At 43.5% G+C, this 20,282-nt stretch overlaps 7 protein-coding genes across 7 annotated transcripts; 5 read left to right on the forward strand and 2 right to left on the reverse strand.

Annotated features, from left to right (window-relative positions):
• Window positions 1–1,467: 1,467 nt before the first annotated feature.
• Window positions 1,468–5,581, forward strand: EAE98_004648 (uncharacterized protein; the record flags this gene model as incomplete). Its single annotated transcript, XM_038952268.1, has 11 exons — window positions 1,468–1,476; window positions 1,614–1,749; window positions 1,805–1,952; window positions 2,006–2,468; window positions 2,522–3,458; window positions 3,510–4,150; window positions 4,201–4,319; window positions 4,373–4,868; window positions 4,924–5,241; window positions 5,290–5,419; window positions 5,472–5,581. 11 exons carry the CDS (start codon window positions 1,468–1,470, stop codon window positions 5,579–5,581), a joined length of 3,507 nt encoding a protein of 1,168 aa, XP_038811804.1.
• A 520-nt stretch (window positions 5,582–6,101) lies between these two features.
• Window positions 6,102–6,912, forward strand: EAE98_004649 (uncharacterized protein; the record flags this gene model as incomplete). Its single annotated transcript, XM_038952269.1, has 4 exons — window positions 6,102–6,254; window positions 6,315–6,503; window positions 6,569–6,835; window positions 6,889–6,912. The coding sequence occupies 4 exons, from the start codon at window positions 6,102–6,104 to the stop codon at window positions 6,910–6,912; spliced, it is 633 nt and encodes a 210-aa protein (XP_038811805.1).
• A 556-nt stretch (window positions 6,913–7,468) lies between these two features.
• On the forward strand, window positions 7,469–9,313 carry EAE98_004650 (uncharacterized protein; the record flags this gene model as incomplete). Its single annotated transcript, XM_038952270.1, has 3 exons — window positions 7,469–7,606; window positions 7,667–9,091; window positions 9,149–9,313. 3 exons carry the CDS (start codon window positions 7,469–7,471, stop codon window positions 9,311–9,313), a joined length of 1,728 nt encoding a protein of 575 aa, XP_038811806.1.
• A 2,154-nt stretch (window positions 9,314–11,467) lies between these two features.
• On the forward strand, window positions 11,468–13,378 carry EAE98_004651 (uncharacterized protein). Its single transcript, XM_038952271.1, has 3 exons — window positions 11,468–11,874; window positions 12,073–12,849; window positions 12,901–13,378. Exons 1-3 carry the CDS (start codon window positions 11,643–11,645, stop codon window positions 12,996–12,998), a joined length of 1,107 nt encoding a protein of 368 aa, XP_038811807.1. The 5' UTR covers window positions 11,468–11,642; the 3' UTR covers window positions 12,999–13,378.
• Window positions 13,379–13,640: 262 nt separating this feature from the next.
• On the forward strand, window positions 13,641–14,332 carry EAE98_004652 (uncharacterized protein; the record flags this gene model as incomplete). The annotated part of the gene is made up of 3 exons (XM_038952272.1): window positions 13,641–13,718; window positions 13,830–13,925; window positions 13,988–14,332. 3 exons carry the CDS (start codon window positions 13,641–13,643, stop codon window positions 14,330–14,332), a joined length of 519 nt encoding a protein of 172 aa, XP_038811808.1.
• A 605-nt stretch (window positions 14,333–14,937) lies between these two features.
• Window positions 14,938–17,258, reverse strand: EAE98_004653 (uncharacterized protein; the record flags this gene model as incomplete). Its single annotated transcript, XM_038952273.1, has 12 exons — window positions 14,938–15,391; window positions 15,443–15,499; window positions 15,568–15,630; window positions 15,681–15,946; window positions 16,000–16,070; window positions 16,118–16,208; window positions 16,259–16,359; window positions 16,449–16,480; window positions 16,592–16,622; window positions 16,684–16,729; window positions 16,786–16,929; window positions 16,992–17,258. The coding sequence occupies 12 exons, from the start codon at window positions 17,256–17,258 to the stop codon at window positions 14,938–14,940; spliced, it is 1,623 nt and encodes a 540-aa protein (XP_038811809.1).
• An 897-nt stretch (window positions 17,259–18,155) lies between these two features.
• EAE98_004654 (uncharacterized protein) lies at window positions 18,156–19,811 on the reverse strand (the record flags this gene model as incomplete). The annotated part of the gene is made up of 6 exons (XM_038952274.1): window positions 18,156–18,227; window positions 18,291–18,701; window positions 18,755–19,137; window positions 19,189–19,372; window positions 19,486–19,641; window positions 19,695–19,811. The coding sequence occupies 6 exons, from the start codon at window positions 19,809–19,811 to the stop codon at window positions 18,156–18,158; spliced, it is 1,323 nt and encodes a 440-aa protein (XP_038811810.1).
• Between the last annotated feature and the right edge of the window lie 471 nt (window positions 19,812–20,282).

Consider the following 20,282-nt stretch of genomic DNA (forward strand, 5'->3'; position numbering starts at 1 on the left):
TGTTGATAAAAGAAACCCATCAGGGCTGTTCTAACTTTGAGCTCGAGCGAATGTTCATCATTTGGAGCTTGGGTACTTATTTTTAAGTATTCCAAGGTTATACACTGCTGGAGCTTCGATGTTTAAGCCAGTCGTTATTTTTGCTTGTATTTTTGGGGGGCAGAGTGAATCATTTGATAGAACTTTGCTACAAGAATCTTGGTATGGTAATACATACTAGGTACATATGAATCCCTCACTACACTCACTACACTCACTACACTCACTACACTCACTACACTCACTACACTCACTACACTCACTACACTCACTACACTCACTACTTTGATGTTGATTCTCGAGGACGGTATGGTTAAAAGGTCGCAATATCTTATGTCTGAATGGCTGGATGGCTGGCTGGGATGTCTAGATGTCTAGATGTCCGAATGTCTGAATGTCTCGATGTCGATGTCTAGAGATAAAATAAGTTGCTCATGAAACAAGCACGCAAATATCAGTAGGGAATAGTATAAGTAGCAGCAAATAGCACGTAGTAGATACTGTCTGGAGTAATCGAGTATCAAGTACCTCCGGCTACCTAATATCTCATGATGCCGTATCCAACTTATTCCAAACAAGCACGCCCTCCTGCTCTTTCCTACCTACCTCGCCATCATTAACATCATTACGAGTAACCATCATCAGCAAAACGTCATTAGCATTTACGCCACACTTCATTGTGACCACCTGCACCCAAGCGATTCTCTCATTCACATCCATCAATCAAATAATCCCGTCCCGTACGGTGCACATCGTAAATCGTACTGGCTAACCCACTCCACCGTGAATGAACCCACTCCAAGCGTGCATCACAATTCGGATTCGGAAGAAAGTTGGAACTACCTACCTACCAGAGAGGTGACTAAATTATTATATCACCGATTCACCTACCTACCTAGTACAAAGAGTACTTGGGAATTATTAGAATACTACAATCTCCCGCTATCGAAGCCAGGTAAGAACAACACCGAACGAAGGAAGGAACTCATGATTGCCCTACGAAGTACATACACTACACTTATGCTACAGTACTCTACACTTCCCTACAATACAATTCAATACAATACAATACCACACACTACACTACACTACACTACGCTCACTACACTTACTAGGATTTAAACAACACCTAGCTCCCACTACTACTTCAAACCCTTCAATCTTCCATCACACCAATTCACTATCGAGACTCTATCAAAAGTCTATCCAAAGTGTACAATTTTGCAGCAATATTTCGAGATACCATCGCTTGATTTGAATTTACCATCCTCTCCTCTCTTTTGCTCTGCTCAGCACCTACCCCCACCTCTTTCCTACCTTCCCCCCTCCTTCTATCTTTGTTTCTTTTCCATTGGTTTTGTTATTCTACTTCGGAGAAGGTCGTTGGAAAAGTTTAGAAGCTGGTTGTACCTTTTGTCGACCGCGACCATGGATCCTGTAAGCAAAGATTCTGAGCATTCCCCACTTCCACCCCTCGCATGATTCCAACATCCCATACCTACTTTTATGTAGCAAGTACTGCTTGCGCCAACATGGTACCTGACCCTCGTACTGATTCAATCTCTTGCAAACAGTCTATCGATGCAGACATACAATCACCCGAGAATATGATTGTTGATCCGGACGAGTATGTCGAGCCATCGGATAATGAGAAGGATGACATCGCCATCATAGATCCGGATGAACCTAGGCCAACGCCTGCTGATGATTGTACAAGAAACCAACCATGGAGGGTCAGGATACTGAGCTAACATGTGCACAACAGATGAAGCTATAGCAGAGCTGGTATTGCCACCGCTGGATCAACAGCCCCCGATCATAGAGACGGTTCATCATACTTGGGAAATTAAAAATTGGCAAGGGCTCCAAAAGAGAGAACATGGCCCAATCTTTCATGCTGGAGGATACCCATGGTAACCACCTGGAATATACCAAACTTGTGCGCAATGAGTGCTGATGAGATTAGGCGTATTCTAATGTTCCCATACGGAAATAATAGCGATAATGTGTCCTTCTACCTGGAGCACGGATTTGAAGACGGGCCTCCGGACGACTTTGTATGCTGTTTGCAATTCGGTCTCGTTCTATGGAATCCGAATGATCCAACTCTTTACACTTACCACACTGCGCATCATCGATTTACCAAAGAGGAAGGGGACTGGGGCTTTACTCGATTCGTTGAAACCCGCAAGCTTCATGCTCATGTATGGCCTGGATCCAACCCCCCAAGGCCGTTGGTTGAGAGCGGAGAAGCAAATATGACGGCATATGTAAAAATAGTCGAGGACGAAACAGGCGTGTTATGGCATAACTTCAACAACTATGATTCGAAGAAAGAAACTGGGTTTGTCGGCTTAAAAAATCAGGGAGCAACATGTTATTTGAATTCGCTCATTCAGTCTCTATATTTTACTAATGCCTTCCGGAAGGTATGTATTGGCAACTAGCTACCTGGAGGGTCAAAAATTAACACAATGTGCAGGCAGTATATCAAATCCCAACACAAGACGAGGACACCACCACAAACAGCGCATATACTTTACAACGCCTCTTTTATCAGCTGCAGTCATCTTCTGCAGCTGTGAGTACCAACGAACTCACCAAGTCTTTTGGCTGGGACACAAAACAGATTTTTGAACAGCAAGATGTTCAAGAGCTTTCTAGGAAACTGATGGAGGTTATGGAAAAGAGAATGAAGGGGACTGAAGCTGAAAATGTTCTCCCTAAATTGTTTTGCGGAAAAGTGCGAACCTATATCTCTTGCATCAATGTTGACTACGAATCTCGCCGAGTAGAAGATTTTTGGGACGTTCAATTGAATGTTAGCGGTAACAAGGACATTGAAGCGAGTTTCCGGGATTATATTCAAGTCGAGACAATGGATGGCGACAACCAATACTTCGCAGGCGAAACCCACAAACTTCAAGATGCGAAGAAAGGTGTCATCTTTGAATCGTTTCCCGAAGTTCTTCATTTGCAGCTCAAGAGATTCGAATATGATATTGAGCGAGATTCCATGATGAAGGTCAATGATCGTTACGAATTTCCAGATACTTTTGATGCCGCACCATATCTATCAGATGACGCAGATAGATCCGAATCTTGGATTTATAAGCTGCATGGGGTCCTTGTACACAGCGGCGACCTCAATGCAGGACATTATTATGCATTCATCAAGCCCGAAAAGGATGGGTGGTTCTACAAATATGATGATGATAAAGTAACAAAAGCCACAATGCGAGAAGTTTTGGAGGATAATTACGGAGGAGAGATGCCCCTTTTGAATGGTCAAGTTTATGATGCGACACAAAAACCTATCATACGACATAACAGCGCATACATGCTTGTCTACATTCGCGAGGCAAGACTCGATGAGGTATTGCTCCCCGTAACGAACGCCGATACGCCAGCTCATCTCCGTAAGTTGTTACATTCTAGCCGGCCTGGAACTAAACTAATACCATTTTTAGAAAGAAAACTTGAAGAGGAGGCCGCTTTCAAAGAAGCACGACGGAGGGAACGAGAAGAACAGCACTTGTACCTTACTGTTAGGGTGATTACCCAGGAGACCTACGCAGCCCATGGTGGACATGATCTTACAGTGTTTGACCGAAGTCATGACGAAGATCCTGCGGCTGCTAAATCCTATAAACTCCTCAAGAAGTGTACTATAAGAGAGCTCATCAAAGTGATTGGTAAGGATACTGGAACTGATCCGAGAAGACTACGAGTCTGGTTCATGGTCAATCGTCAAAACAAGACAACAAGACCTGATACGCCTGTTCTGGACTACGATCAAACCATTGAAGAAGCTCACCTGAAATTAGCTGGTAGTAAGACACAAGAGCTGAGGCTTTGGGCCGAAACAGCCGAAACAGTTGATTCTAACGGTGATGCGGTGTGGCCAGCTCATCCGTTAGTGAAGGAAGGGTCGTCTCCAAGTAGATCTGATGAAATTGTCATATTTCTCAAATGGTTCAATGTTGATACCCAGTCTTTAGTTGGATGCGGTCACATTTATATCAGTAGCCAGAGTAAAGTTGAAGAATTGGCCCCGTTCATCTTGAAACGTATGAATTGGCCAGAGGACACTAGATTGAAGCTCTACGAGGTATGATTGGTGCTTTTTTACAATTTTTCGTATTTTCTGACATCGCATAGGAGATAAAACCGGACATGATCGAACCTATGAAAGCGAAACAATCACTCAAGGCAGCAGAACTCCAAGATGGCGATATCGTTTGTTTCCAGAGAGCTTTGGAAGGAAGTGGTGGAAGCGAGTGAGTTCCTTGATTGAACATTTGAGAAAGTAGAATGACGCTAACTGCAGCAGTGGCTCGGATACCACTACCATGGTTTCCAATGGCTTAAATCCTCGCCAGCAGCCTCTCAAATCATCTGACATCATAGATGATGCGCGACTATACTACGACTTCCTCCGTCATCGAAGACTCATTACTTTCCATTGCCATCCAACCAGAGGAAGCAAAGAATTTAATATAGACAATTGCGAATCATTCACTCTGGTATTAAGTGCGAAGCACACTTATGATCAGGTAGCTGCCAAGGTTGGAGAGAAGCTGGATGTGGAACCGACTCATATCAGATTTTGGACTATTGCTTTGAATACAGGTAATCCCAAAACGGCGATCAGACGCACGTCGAATCATACTTTGGTCAACATGGTCAGCAGTAGTTACGCGTCGTTTGCTGGCACCACTATTAGGTCAGATGCTTTATTTTTCGAAGTCCTTGATATCAGTCTCGCGGAATTGGATACCAAGAAACCTATGAAGGTTAGCTGGATCAGCGAAGGTGTCACAAAAGAAGTAAGCCTGTCTAATTTATTGATGTAAATTCGGGAAGGGTATTAATTGATCGCAGGAACCACTGGATATACTGGTGCCTAAAACTGGAACTGTGGATGATATAGTATCCTCGGTGATTAAGAAAGCACGATTAGAAGACGAAGAAAAGGGTGGACCTATCCGAGTATATGAAACACACAGCAACAAAATTCACAGAGAACTTTCCCGTGGTCATCCAATCAAGGATCTCACTGATTACATTTCGATTATACTAGAGCGAATACCGGAAGAAGAGCTTGCGCAACCGAATGGCAGTCAGTATATTCATGCCTTTCACTTCCACAGTGATCCAACCAAAGCGCACTCAATTCCGTTCAAATTTCTCATCTTCCAAGTAAGTCGCCGTTTTCTTATTCTTGAGGTCTACAACTGACAGCTCCAGGATGAAATATTTTCCGACACTAAGAAGCGACTGGAGAAGCGGACTGGTATAAAAGGCAAAAACCTTGAGAAGGTCAAATTTGCCATTGTCAAGAGGAGCTCTTACACCAAACCTATATACTTGAATGATGGTGAGTTATCACCTATGACAAATTTTATCTGCCCTAACTAAACATCTCGTAGACGATACATTATGGGATATGCTTGGGGATGATGACGACCAACTCGGATTAGATCACGTTGATAAGGTACGAAACACAAGGACTGGCATGGGAGACTTGTTCTTGAAGTAGATTTTGGCATTGCTTATGAGAGGTTTTCTGCATGGCGCTATTGGTTGGCGGGAAAATAGGCACGGTCTTTGATAGAGACAACGCGATGATGTAGACGACGGGCATGGTAGCGAAGTCGATTTCTTCTAAACAACATAATAGGTCACCAGAAAACTTCATTCCTAGCGATCAATGATCGAGGACGATGGGAAGACCAATGGTAACTATGATGCAGATATCCTTCTAGTATGATGTTAGCCACTTTGTAACCTAAATAACAAGCGCGAAATTGTTTACTACGATGCCTCACATGACATAACCTTATGATTATAAAATGGTGAGCGGTAGTGATTGAGATTGATATTGATAGTAGAGTAAAGAATTACACAGGCCACCTGTAACCCCTGGTTTGGAGGAAAGGAGGAATTACTCGCTAGATTCACTGCGCCCGAGGATTATCCGACTGACAGATAGCAACATATGTCCAAAAGCGCGTCAATGTCAAGGGTCTATTACTTTTGCAACTACACAATATTAAATCATGAAGCCGTCTTTGATCTGGTGTAGCCTTTTGGCATGCATTTCTCCTCTTGTGTCTGCCACTGCCCTTACATACAAGCTTAGCGCCAATGAAAAGGCATGCTTTTACTCCAACGTCGACAAACAAGGTGCCAAAATAGCCTTTTACTTCGCTGTACGATGCGCCTGGCCTCTGATATTTAGATGAACATCTCTGACATTTTATATTATATAGGTTCAAGCTGGAGGATCTTTTGATGTGGATTATGAGGTTGTAGGCCCAAACGAAAGAGTTATCATGAAGGAAGAGAAAGAGCGACAAGGCGATTTCGTCTTCACTGCCACAGAGGTCGGAGAATACAGGTTTTGCTTCAACAATCAAATGAGTACTTTCGCAGAAAAGTTTGTCGACTTCGAAATCGCTGTACGTTTACACTCCGCGAATTGCGAATCCAGAAACTATCACTGACATGTCCATTACTGCTATAGGTTGAGAACGAACCTCGAGCTTCGATACCCTCGAAACAAGGCACAACTCCCGAACAAACGTCCGCATTGGAAGAATCTATCTTTAAGCTCTCAGGCCAGCTCTCTACCATTACAAGAAACCAAAAATACTTCCGCACAAGAGAAAACCGCAACTTTAGCACAGTGAGAAGTACTGAGAGGAGGATTTTCAACTTTAGTGTTATTGAAAGCTTGATGATGATGTGCATGGCTGCGCTACAAGTCTTTATTGTTCGATTCTTCTTCCAGGTACGCATTCCTAACTTCAATATACACAGAGAGATTCTAACGATAGGGATTAGGGTGCCAGAAAGGGTTATGTTTGAACGAATTGGGTCTGGGATGGCTTTGAAGATGGTTGAAATGATTCTGGGTCCGAAGAGGGGTTCTGTGTACTAAAAACACTTAACAAAATTGATGCTCAATATGATTAAAGTCAAGTTAATTGATTGTATTACTCCATCCCAATGTCTATTAGAAGTATGTGTGAATTAATTCATAGTCTCCAATGCCTTGTCTAAACACACAAGACTGTTGAACATTTCGACAGTACTCGACAATACTAAATAGGTAAGCTATCGTACCAATTTAGCTAGATATGCAAGTCAATCATGTATCACTTATCATTTTACAATTCATTAGCTAGGTACTTATTAGGCATTTTATATATATATAGGATTGTATAACCTCTATCTCACATACATGTATAAACTAGTGTCAATGAGGTTAGCGTGACGTAGCATGGATGAGAATCGCGACAATTTGACATTTATCGATTCACGATAGGCACAAGCTTATAAAACCAATTCAATATCGTGTTTTTGTATCTTCCAAACCACCTCAACACGATCAAATCCTGCCTGTCTACACATTCTCGCATCAATGGCAGCTTCTTTATCACGGGCATTGCCAAAACCAAAATATACAGGTGAAGAAGAGGATATTCCACAACATGCGCAACAGAGAGGCCCTCGAATCCTAGGCGCAGGCGCTTTGGATGATACCCAAATTGTATTAAAGGTTGGTCTTTCAAATCTTGAGCAACTAGAGGTTTCTTCTAACAATACATCACGTTCACAGAAAACCGGACCTCCACCATATGGCAATCGAACAGGATGGCGGCCACGAGGACAAGAAGACTTTGGCGATGGAGGTGCTTTCCCAGAAATTCCAGTCGCACAGTATCCTTTAGACATGGGACGCAAATCTACTTCATCGAATAATGCGCTGGCCCTTCAAGTCGACGGCGAGGGGAAAGTCAAGTACGATGCTATAGCACGGCAAGGCCATAATGATAAACGAATAGTACACGCCTCTTTCAAGGACCTTATACCTCTTCGACAGCGAGCTGATGCCGGCGACATTAATTTAGATAGACCAAGTGAAGAAGAGGTTGCGGCTTCTACCGAGCGAACGAAGAATGCCTTGGCAACTCTGGTCAGCGGTGCGGTAGCTGCACAAAAACCTAAGAACGTAAATGTCGGGGCAAGAAAGGACCCTACTTATGTCAGATATACCCCGGCGAATCAGATGGGGGATAACTCAAGGAAAAATGATCGAATCATGAAGATTGTGGAAAGACAGCAGGACCCTATGGAGCCTCCCAAATTCAAGCATAAGAAGATTCCCCGTGGTCCTCCAAGCCCTCCGGCTCCGGTCATGCATTCGCCTCCACGAAAATTGACTGCGGAGGATCAAGAAGCTTGGAAAATTCCACCTCCTGTATCGAACTGGAAGAATCCTAAGGGTTACACGGTTCCACTTGACAAAAGATTGGCTGCAGATGGACGAGGATTACAGGATGTCACTATTAATGATAAATTCGCACAGTTTGCAGAAGCTCTCTTCACGGCAGATAGGCACGCACGAGAAGAAGTCAAGCAGAGAGCATTAATGCAACAAAGGCTAGCAGAGAAAGAGAAGGCACAAAAAGAAGATCATCTTCGTATGTTAGCACAGAAGGCACGAGAAGAGAGGGCTGGAGTCGGCGCTGGCTCCCGAAGGCGAGACTCGAGATCGTCAAGATCTCGTTCTGGAAGCTATAGTGAATCCGAGTCTGATCGATCCAACAGCGACGATGAAGAATTCAGAGAGCGAGAAAAGATGCGCCAAGAGAAACGAAGGGATGAAGAACGAAAATTACGACAGTCGCGCATGGGCACAGAGAGGAGGATTCAAATGATGGCGCGAGAGCAGAATCGAGATATCTCAGAAAAGGTCGCTTTAGGCTTAGCAAAACCTACGCAATCAACCGAAACTATGTTTGATTCCAGATTATTCAACCGGACAAGTGGGTTTGATAGTGGATTCAACGAGGATCAAGCCTATGATAAACCTCTTTTTGCGGCCCAAGATGCCATTAGTAGCATTTATCGACCACGGCAAAATATGGATGACGATGATGATGAAGCAGCAGCTGAGGGTGAGATGGCGAAGATTCAGAAAAGTAACAGGTTTGCGGATGCCCTTGGAAAGGGAACCTTTCAAGGTGCAGCAGATGTTGAGGTAAGAAATTTCCCCTTGGTCACGAGTGGGGATGAAGCTAATTTGAGGGGTGAACAGGCGAGGGAGGGACCAGTGCAGTTTGAAAAGGATGCTGGCGACGTTTTCAATGTCGACGATTTTCTGAGCAAGGTCGGTGAAAGTTCTAATAAAAGAGAGTATGGGTTACAGGAAGGCGAGGGAAGGTCCAACAAACGGGCAAGAGTGGATGAGGACGATGATTAAATGGATGGACAATCATGGGAATGCATGGACAGCATTGTATTTATAGATAATCTATACGATTGGGGCAATCCGTGTATAAAGCATGGCCTAGATATTCGTACATTGACAAATGGATGTCCGTGTTTGATTGATTCTAGATTGTCTTTTGTGTTTTGCTTTGCACCTTTTGGTAGAGAGTTGTTGATGAATCTACTTTCTCAATAATAAGATTTCCAAGCACATTGGTCTGTCATACTACAGCATGCAAGATCTCTCAGAAGCATCATCCAACTTCGAGTAGTCAATATTAACAGATGTGTTGGCCCAACTTCAAGCGGACCATATTTGTATATAATGAATTCTTGCTCATATAACCCAAATCTCCCAACTACACCCAAGCTTTCACCTACACTTCGATGGATGGAGGACATTTATCATACAGAATCCGAGATCCTTGCATTAAAGCTTTGTTGTACCCATACGTCTTTCTCTATTGTACTGTACCGACTTACGTATCTCTAATTTAGATTTCCCCGTAAACTCAATTACTGGGTAACATTATACGCGTGTTATATGAATCGTTAAAACGCCTTTTCTATTCCCCAAAAATAGTGGATAGTTATTAGTCGTTGGCCTCGGAATGTCACTAGTGAAAGGGTTGAGCTCTTGATTACGCGGCTTTCGACGACGACAATTTTGGAAAGGTACGACGACTTTGCTTTTGGCTTTTGATTGATGCATGCTTCTTTTTGGATCTTGTGAATTGTGGGAATCCTGGGTTGGGAAGGTAGAGATTAGAGCTTTATTCTTGGGAAGTCTACTGGTGAGTGCTTCTGAGCAAGCGTGACGAAGGTTTGTGGTGATGAATGCATTTCAAGAGAAGATCTGCCGGTGTGAAGTCAATGAATGATATATGGCAGCCGGTAGTTCGGTAGTTCGGTAGCAAGCAGGATATCTCTCTTGGGTCTTGAAGTGGTACGTACATAGGTACATACAGGCACTTCCCAAGCAGCTGGTTCAATTAATAGTAATTCTTCATTTTCTCCTTCTTCGCCATGCCCTGCCCTTCCCTGCCCTGCTCACTCTACCAGACTCGCACCTGCCGAGACTTTTCACACCTCACTAAAAATAGGGTCTGGAGCTAGAGCTAGAACCACCAAAACTAGACCTACCGGTACTCCATGCAACTGAAGAAGAAAAACTATGATTAGATCTTTGCTTATCTGAATTATCAAGGAAAACAAAGTATTCGTATTATATCTCCGACTTTAAACTCAATTGAAGTCTGAGTTGGCATTTCGTTTTATAATTGAAACAATATCCAATATTTATCCCAACTTATGTTCTCTATCAACCTTTATATTGGCCGAACGAACTTGATGATCTTCGTCTTCCAACATGGCAACATCATGATTCTTGATTGAAGTTCATGAACCCCCCCACAGTACTGGAGTAGTATGAACAGATAATTCGTCATTGGAGGGGAGAGCCCTGTACTGAGTGAGTCCTGACGAGGGAAGGAGTGGGTTGACAGGCATTGGAAAGTACCGAGTTGTTTGTTGGCGGCACATGTTAGAAGGTTTTGTTATTTTGAGACGGTCGAGACAACAACAGTTTTGGCATTGGAGATCAATAACTCTCATGTTGAGTTGTGTAGCTGTGATCGATCTTTATCTTACAATACAGTCCATCCGCTAGTTTAGCTTAATTCAAAAGCTAGGTGATATGCTTCTTTCCTGTTCGAATCTAATCAACTTGACGTTTCTCACTTCCATCGGATTACTCTTTCTCTAAGCTTTCTAGCTACTCTACAAGCTTAAGCTCGTATGTTCGCTTCGTTCGCTTTGTCCGCGTCGACCCATGCTTCTTTACACGAGGCTTGTCAGCCCGCATATCCATCAAACCTTCTTTTCCCAACCATCCTCGCCATCGTATCCCTTCTAGGTACCTGATTGCGACCAAAACGCCCTGCCAGCTTGGTACAGGTTACAGGTCCCAAAGTGGGGAGACCGAATTTTCTCACTGGCTCAGCCTACGAGTATCTTTCACATCTCTAATCTCCATAATTATCCGGCCTTTTTGGAGTTGGTTAGATAAGACAAAGTAGGCTGTTCAGGCAAGGTATATATACAAGTGTGTCGCTCATCTTGAACTTATTGCGGCTTTTGAATTTTGCATTATTAGAAATCACTCAAGCTAGTCAAGCATATACGAAATAAAAGTAGTTTTTTTATTTCCTTCTCTTGGAAACAAAACATTCAGACTGGACGTCGAAGGATCACTTCGGGAATCAAAGGAAGATAAACGATCGTTGAATAGAAAGCCAATATCAGTCGCTACAGTTGGGAAGATGAGAAATACGAATATCCCGTCGGGCTCACCACCCAAATATGAGGTTGATGATCCAAGTTCCTTGGCACCAAGATGGTGGGATATGAGAGCGTGGAGTAAGAAGAAGTGGGCAATTTTTGGTGCAGGAATCATTGTATTGATCGTTATCATCGTCGTGGCTGCTGTGGAAGGTTCAAAAAAGAATGCTTATCCAAATTACTCACAATTGAACTATACACTGAAGGATACTTGTAAGTTGTCTTCTTTTGTGTGATGTTGCACACCCAACAACTTCGAATGCACCAACACTTTTGATATCCGAGAAGTGAGGCTTCATCACCTCCAAGTGGAGTTAGCGGTGATTGTTCTAGACCTATCCCTATGGTTGTGTGACTAGAGATTGAACGAGATGGCCCTGGCATAGTGTATCTTGCTAACATCCACCAAAGACTCAGGGACTGACTTCTTCGATAACTTCGATTACTTCAATACGTACGATCCATCAGCCGGTTTCGTTCATTATGTTGATTCCGAAGTTGCCGCTCAATACAATTTGACATATGCTTCGTCAAGTTCTGCAGTTATCAGAGTCGACACATCTGTTACAGCTGACAGTAACCCAAATGCATCTACTGGCCGCTTCTCAGTTCGAATTGAGTCCAAGACACAATACACTGACGGTCTATTCATCTTCGATATTGTCCACACACCCATTGGCTGTGCTACATGGCCTGCACTGTGGCTAAGTGATCCAAACAATTGGCCAACAAATGGAGAGATCGATATCATGGAGGCGGTCAACGTTGTGAGCTCTACAAAAAATCAAATGACCCTCCATACTACGTCAGGCTGCTCCATGGACGTCAAGCGCAAAGAGACTGGAAAATCCATTCAATCTTCATGCTTGAATAGCACGAATTCCAACGCTGGATGTGGTGTGTATGACTCTGCAGGAACCTTCGGTGCGGATTTCAATTCAAATGGAGGTGGAGTTATGGCGATGGAACTACGTACCGCGGGCATCCGAATGTGGCAATTCGGACGAGATGCTATTCCAACCGATATTTCATCTGGTAGCCCAGACCCATCGACTTGGTCGGAAGCTACTGCCGATTTCCCCAGCACGGATTGCAACATTGGCAATCACTTCAAGAATCAAAGTATCATTGTCAACATTGATTTGTGCGGGAGTTGGGCTGGTACCCAAAGTGTATATGATGTTGATTGTACGCTCTCCTCTGGCCTCTTTTGATATTCCTATACTAATCATACAATAGGTCCCGGTACTTGCACTGACTACGTCGCTAACAACGCAACGGCATTCACTGATGCTTACTGGCAATTCAATAACTTCACTGTATACCAAGCTTCATAATCTTCGAATTCCAATCTTGGGTGGAAATGAAAGCGTGATGTTCATGGGAACGGATGTGATACAATTGCTTTGAGAGCACATTGGTATTGGAAAAGTTGTTTGACGAGAAATCGCAATTGGGATAGGAATAGACGGGATTATACCAGGAAAATGGCGTTTACAGGAGCGTTGCACGCTATCAGCGATGACGTTGTCTTCATGCTGAGGTTTAGATGAGATTTTATATGAACACTCAAAGCCCGTGTCGATAGATAGCTTATGGAAAGCAGTAATGATGTAAAGGATTATACTTATCATAATGTGAATTCCCTAGGTACCTAGGGTCGCCCTTGTGTCTAAAGAGCCTAGCGAATTATACCGACAATTAAAGCTAGCTTAGCCCATAGTCCTAATTATATCCTAAAAATAACTAGAATGATATATAATGAATATCTCTTCAAGACATCCCCCTTTTCGCGAGACGAAATCATAATCGACTTGGCAAGACTCGGGTACTTATGCAAAACGCGAGGCTTCAGACTGTGCAAGGCCAACCTTCAGCCTCGCCAAAAAAAATTCTCGGTGTATTACATCTCAAGGAAACCCATCTTTGTATTCTGCCTTTTCCCTTGACGAAGAATATCGCAACTACTATTATTCAAAATGAATGGGCCAGCATTTAATCCTCCAGGAGGGGGCCAGCAGGGTGTTGACCCTTCGACCGCTGCTGCTGTTAAAAATGTATGTTTGCTCTCCGGTTACAATTAATTAGCATTGCTGCATGGAATAAGCAGAGCCTTGCTATGGGAAACTGTCAAAGTGAATCGAATGAATACTGATAATGTCTGATAGATGCAAATGATAATGGAGTCCTGTCCGGGCAAGACTGTCGTCTCGGGTGTAATGGGATTTGCCCTCGGTGGTGCCTTTGGTCTCTTCATGGCATCTGTATGTTTTGCCCCGCCTTGTCTACCTTTCTTCCTACGTCAATGACTAACCTTCCCACACAGATGCAATACGACACTCCCATTCACACGTCCTCCACAGCTGCAGAAATCACATCGCTTCCCTTGCGCGAACAACTCAAACGAGGTCTCAAAGACATGGGTAATCGCTCCTATTCTTCGGCCAAGAATTTCGGCAAAGTGGGCGCTATCTTTGCAGGCACAGAGTGTTGTGTTGAAGGTTTCAGAGCAAAAAATGATCTGAAGAATGGGGTTATTGCAGGATGTATTACCGGAGGAGTGCTGGCGGCCCCGGCGGGACCACAAGCTGCCGCAGTCGGGTGTGCGGGGTTCGCAGCTTTTAGTTTGGCGATCGATAGTTATATGAGAAGGCCGAGTGATGGGGATTAAGGAGATATTTGGAGGGTGGGAATTGTGGATTAGAACTTTAAATGGAGCGGTTTAGATATGTATAATATGCTGCGAACAGCTTACGCATGGGATTGGAGTTATGGGCAAGCTTGGATGGGCTTAAAGTGGTTATGTTGATATGTCTGTATAGTTATGACCTTGGGATCAATGACTAATTTCACTCCTCACGAGCGTTGGTTTTGGCTCTGACGGTTCAGTATTATGTGATGGTTTGAGTCTTTTGTCATATATGTTCGCGACACCCGGCTGACTTGTTGTGTTTAGTAGAGAGCACATGCGAGTAGCATTCGGCACAAGCACATATTCAGGAACGAGCTTGGGTGACTTTATGAGTTACATTCTTATATCCCGGAGATTCTATGCTTACGTTGCTGATGTGCAATCAAGCTATCTCCATATTGATGAGACAAGTATCTATAGAGCGCCAGACTATCAACCATAATCGGTCAAGCTGTCTAGGAACCTATCTAAAATGAATCAAGTATCCATAGGACACCGAATTTTCAACTATAATCAATCAGGTAGTGACAATTTCCGAGCAAATATTCTCCGTCATCGTAGTATAGTGAATGCATTCACACTAGCTACTTGGTGGTGAATTTACCCTTCATTCTAATTCTCTTCCCATAGACATAAAACAAGAACGGGATGGGTATAAGCACAGTTGCTACAAAACCTAACACACTACTTCCCCATTCAATACCCAAACCCTGAAACATGGGAGTAACAAACAGGGGAAACAAGGCAGCAAAGATGGCTCGTACAAATGTTTGGGCCGCAACCGCACTTGCTGCACACGAGGAGAAAGTGTCGATGAGATAGTTGAGCGCAGATTGGAAAATGGTAAAGAAGCCAAATCCCATGAATATGAGACCGATGCATGGAGCTACCCAATGGATGCTTGGGGCGGACGTCCAGCCAAAGACGAAGAGGCCTGCTGCGAAGAATACACTGCCGATCATCATTGGAGGCAGGCGAGCTTCGGGGACGGGTCGGTTATCATTTGCTTCAAACTTGCGGGTATAGAACTTGTTGTTGCTGGGGTTCGTTGGTTAGTAGATATGGTTTGAAAATAGATCAACAACTTACAGAATGTTTGCAGTCCCACCGAAGATTGTACCTAGGAGAAGTGCAAGAAATGGAAGTCTGTTGTGAGGAAAGAGATTAGAACAACATCTGCCATATGGTTATCGTCAAGTCGGAGGCAAACTTACTCTGAAGTTACAGGTCCATAACCTCTAGCCAATGCAAATTGTACGGGAATCGCAGCCAGGCACCTAGCAATCCATTAACGGATGTCCAAAAACAATACTCGGTTCTGACTTACAAATAGAGAATGCCATAAACAAATGAAGCATACAAAACCATAAGAAAACAAATCGGGGTCCCTAGTAAGCGAAATGGTCGCATCAAGAACTTGTGTACCATCTCTTTAATGCTGAAACTGCGCTCTTCGTGTCTGGCATGTAAAGCCCAATTTCCAGTATCGTGACGGAGACGACGAGCCTTGGCGACCAGGAGTGCGTCTGGATAGGTTTCGTTAAGGACAAGAGCACCAAGGAGTAAGACTGCCATTTGCATGATTCCGGTAATCTTTCAAGGAGTTAGAGACAAGAACTACATAATTTAGGGGGCTGAGGACTTACATATTCTGTCCATCTCCATCCTAGATAGCTTGATGTAATGGCTCCTCCCACAATGGGACCCATGGTTGGACCTTGAATTGGTGAGAATTGGAAATATGGAAAGGACGCACGTACTCACCACCAACAACAGCAAATGCATATCCGACTATAGCTGTTCCTCGCGATTGGGGTGCCCAGATATCAGACAGGACGCCGCCGGTATTTGTTACCTAATTAAGATGTCAGAGGAGTTTGTTGAGTTCGAGGTGAGGTCTCTTACAGGAGCAGCTCCGAAGATACCAGCAAAGAATCGTGTCAAGAGCAGCGTCTGGATGTCTTTTGCTGTGGCAGAACCAAATGAAAAGCATGCTGAGATGAAAACTATTTGATACATTAGCTGTGGTTCTGCATGGTGAAGGGAGAAGAGTGCAGGCTAAGCTTTTGGCTACTTGCAAAACAGAATTACTTACCTGGGGTTAAGACTGCAGCCTTTCTGCCATAACTAATCGGCTGTTAGTATTGGTAACAAACAAGTGGGTGAATTGACCTGGTTGGTATCGCAGCAGTATAGTACAGCACACACGACTCCGAAGTTGACTTTCCGATAACTTACATTTCAGAAAGAGGAGCCCATAGCAGAGGACCTGCATCACAAAGATCAGTTAGCTTAATTATTCACTTTATGCTAGTGAAGGAATATCTCACCAAATCCAAATCCCAGCAGTAAGAAGCTTACACCCAGCAGACTGACCTACTCTTTGTTAATGGCATTCACTTTAGCTTCTCATAGTTCCAGGGGTAACAAACCTCAGGTGCAACGTTAAATTCAGCTGCAACTTGGTTAATAGCAGGACTGTATACAGAACTTGCCCAGGTCGAAGTCATGGTGAACAAGCCATAGACAAATGTAGTGATCAGCTTCTTTCTGAATGGCCAATTTAGAGGTTGATACTAATTATTTCTATCAGCATTGCCAAGTTCATGATTTCACGAGCATGGAATGAAGCACTTACAGGATCATCGGCACCATCAAAATCGACAACATCAGCTTCTGTGGTTTGCAAATGCGACTTTGGGTGCGTGAACTTCTGCTGGATGCCCAGGCGGGTAAGAGATTGAGAACGGGTGATGCGAGCTGGAGTGGATGGAGTGGATGGAGCATTTACAACAGGTTGTTTTTTGACCTCTTGTCCTTCGACATCCAGATCAAGCACAACTACATTTTCGAACCAATGAGTCTCTGAGCCAGAGCTTGAAGTGGACATGGTAGTTTGCATCATCTCAACTGCATTTACCAAGCAAAGAGATGTGCAAAGCAAAGAATTAAATTGAGGAATAGAAAGAAATCTCAAATCATGAAGATGCAAGGCAATCTTGTATAATACATGGGAGGAGAAATCAAGGCAAGTACAAAATTGTTTTTTTATAAAGTGAAGCAAAGTTGAGCACCCGGGCAGCTACAAAGGTGGCAACCATGATAAAGTAAGTGATGTCGTGACCACTCATCCCTTCACCCCTTCAATGATTGCAAAGGTGAAGAAAAGTTCTAGACAATTTTGTATCAATAAGGCTTTACCCTTTGGCCCGTTATCGGATAGAGTCCGAAGCTGTGAAAGGGCTTTACATCATCGGATGAATATTTGGTAACTATCAGATGAGACTAAAAGGGCGATGTCGGCAGCCAGTCTGTTTAGAAGTACTATGTTGACATGACTACACCGTGTGTCTTGTTTGAAACTGTCATATCATCTGCAGTCAAACGTCATATATTGTGTGGAGTATTAAATGATACATAGGATGCATACAGCTGGAGTTCACACAAAATCCCTAATCTTTGATGGTACCAAAACGGTAAAGCTCTCACAAAAAGCCCTTACATGTGCAAGATACTGTGGATAGTAATTGCATGTGGGATCAGAGAAAAGAGCTTTTCACAATAGGGTGACCTTCATTGATTGTACTAGAGGTCAAATTCTAAGTGTGAAGCACAGCATTTGACATGCATAACATAGAGATCAAATGATCACCATAACGATATCATAACACAAGATTAGGGTTGCATATTTGTTCAAGCAATGCCAGATTCTCCCAGGAAAAATTGCTTCATTAACAACTACTACATTGAAAGCCCAAGAATCATAGTATAATAAAGAAAGAATGTGGCACAACTTGATCACCTACAAATGTACCTGTCTTGGTCTGTCCACATAATCCTTCCACGCTTCATCAAAACCAACACTTCTAGCCCACTATACGAAAGGTTAGCACATAAATAAAGTTGCATGGAGTGGATGAATTCGTAGGGTACGTACAGTATCTCCAGTGTCTTCAACACTGTCAGCTACCATGTTGCCTATCTTTAGCCACATGAAACTCTTAATCTTTGCCCAATCTTGGTCTTCATAACTCTGGCTAACTACCTCGGCATGAGCCACTGCCCTTCCAAGCTTCACGGCGTGGCCATCGTCTTCGAACTCGAACAGCCTTTGAAACAGACCGCTCCATTCCGCATCTCCAGCTTCAAGAAGCTTCGGGACATATCCCGATATTTCTTCAAGAAGTAGCTCGGGGGAACGGCGAGATGCATACATGGTGAGATCAAAGCGTCCCTTCCACTCCAAAAGCCTTGCTTTCTGGGCTTCGGACAAAAAGTCTTGCTTGTTGAAGGAAGTGAAAAAAATCGAACTATTGACACAATGCATATAGTAAAAGTCAAACTTCACCTGATGGGATGAATGTCAGCTAGGGCACATCTGAGAAGCGTAGCAAGACTAACTTGTTTTGGCGGGCGCTGAGCAGCAGCAGCGAAGTAAACGGCGGAGCTGATCATTTGAGCTGTCTTGGCTTCAAGCTCACCTTTTTCCACGGTCCACTGAGATGCATAGCTCATCATTTCATCTGCAGCTCTGGCTAAGATGCCATCTCGAATCATATTGCCATCATTCCACTCAGCAGCAGTGGAAAGCTTTTTATCGTCTCTGATCTCATCCAGAAGTTGTGGAATCGTCTTATTCCCAGGTTGCGCTTTCTTTTCGACGTCCAACAAATACTTAGTAATCCACAGATCGTGGACGGAAGCTTGTGCTAGCGCTTCGGCAATGATAGCTGGTTGGTTGAATTCAATACCAAAACCTAGATGAATAAGAGGATGAAGAAACCCTGTTGAGTGTTAGCAATTTCTTAGATCCATGCGACTACAATGCCGTATACCTGCAAACATCCTGCCGAGCATGTCGTCTGCCTTCGAATCGCCTGCAAAGACACTTTCTTTCAACACTTCTTTCCATCCTTTGGATTCAATTTCTCGCTGCCAGAATACCAAAAAGTCATGATAGTACTTTGCTTTGCCGAGATTGTTGTGGAAATTATCTGGTATGGACATGTCGACCGGGGCCTAGAATCTTCAGAAATTGTGCTATGGAATGTTGGGAATTGAGATGATAGAAACCATGATTTATGGTAAGTCTGGTTTTAAAAACCAGTAGATTTGGCGGAATGCGAACTTACTTGATTCTTAGAAAGAACAACAGGGCGTTGATATGATGCATTAAGTTTGTACTGTCGCTCAATGACGGAAGCCGGAGCACCAAGGCCATATAGAGTCAACAAGTGGTGGACAATATGGTTGTGAAATCCTATATTATTGAAGAAAATATGATGTTTCTATAATAAACAATTGTCAGGACGTATTCTCCAGACAAAACGAGGCATCTTACATCATGGTTCTCTTGTAGTAGCTGCGAGGTTTTTTTGGCAGTTTCCGAATCTTGAGACCCGAACTTAAACACGCCCGTATCTTCAGAAGTCAGGTGAATGGTGTTTGAAGTAGCCATATTGAAAAGATTCTTTGTATATGATGAGTGAAATCGGATAGTGTGTAGCTTCAATGCAAATAGTCTGCGATCAAATGGTGGTATAAATAGCAAATTAACGAATACCTGTGACTTCCCTCCGCCCCTTATGATTTGGGAGAACGAGAGTCGAGGCCTGGCGAACATCCAAGACTGATTGGTGTATGGTGACGAACTCTCACATGGGTTTACTGTTGGACTAACACTCCTCATAAGCTGATAGGCCTCGACGGTTTCGACTCAATACTTCAATCTGGCCTCTCGCTTCCCCGCATTACCATGTAATAGAGTGAGTAATAAAATGACGAAAAGATTATCAAGCAAGGGGAACACGATTGGAAATCAACTCGGAGTCTCGCTCTATTGATGGTTTTGCACTCAACCCACTCCCGTAGGCTTCCGCTGATGCTTTCGAGAGACGGGGTTGTAGATTTTCTTGTAAATTTGGTGGCT

Source organism: Botrytis deweyae (genome assembly GCF_014898535.1).
Source record: "Botrytis deweyae strain B1 chromosome Unknown BDEW_008, whole genome shotgun sequence".
NCBI classification, from domain to species: domain Eukaryota; kingdom Fungi; phylum Ascomycota; class Leotiomycetes; order Helotiales; family Sclerotiniaceae; genus Botrytis; species Botrytis deweyae.

What these genes read in the sequence shown, in the direction of transcription:
- EAE98_004651 (XM_038952271.1), top strand. Translation starts at nt 11,643, where the DNA reads ATGAGAAATACGAATATCCCGTCGGGCTCACCACCCAAATATGAGGTT. An exon ending in CTATACACTGAAGGATACTT is followed by an intron (nt 11,875 to 12,072) that starts GTAAGTTGTCTT and finishes CATCCACCAAAG; the next exon opens with ACTCAGGGACTGACTTCTTC. An exon ending in AAGTGTATATGATGTTGATT is followed by an intron (nt 12,850 to 12,900) that starts GTACGCTCTCCT and finishes ATCATACAATAG; the next exon opens with GTCCCGGTACTTGCACTGAC.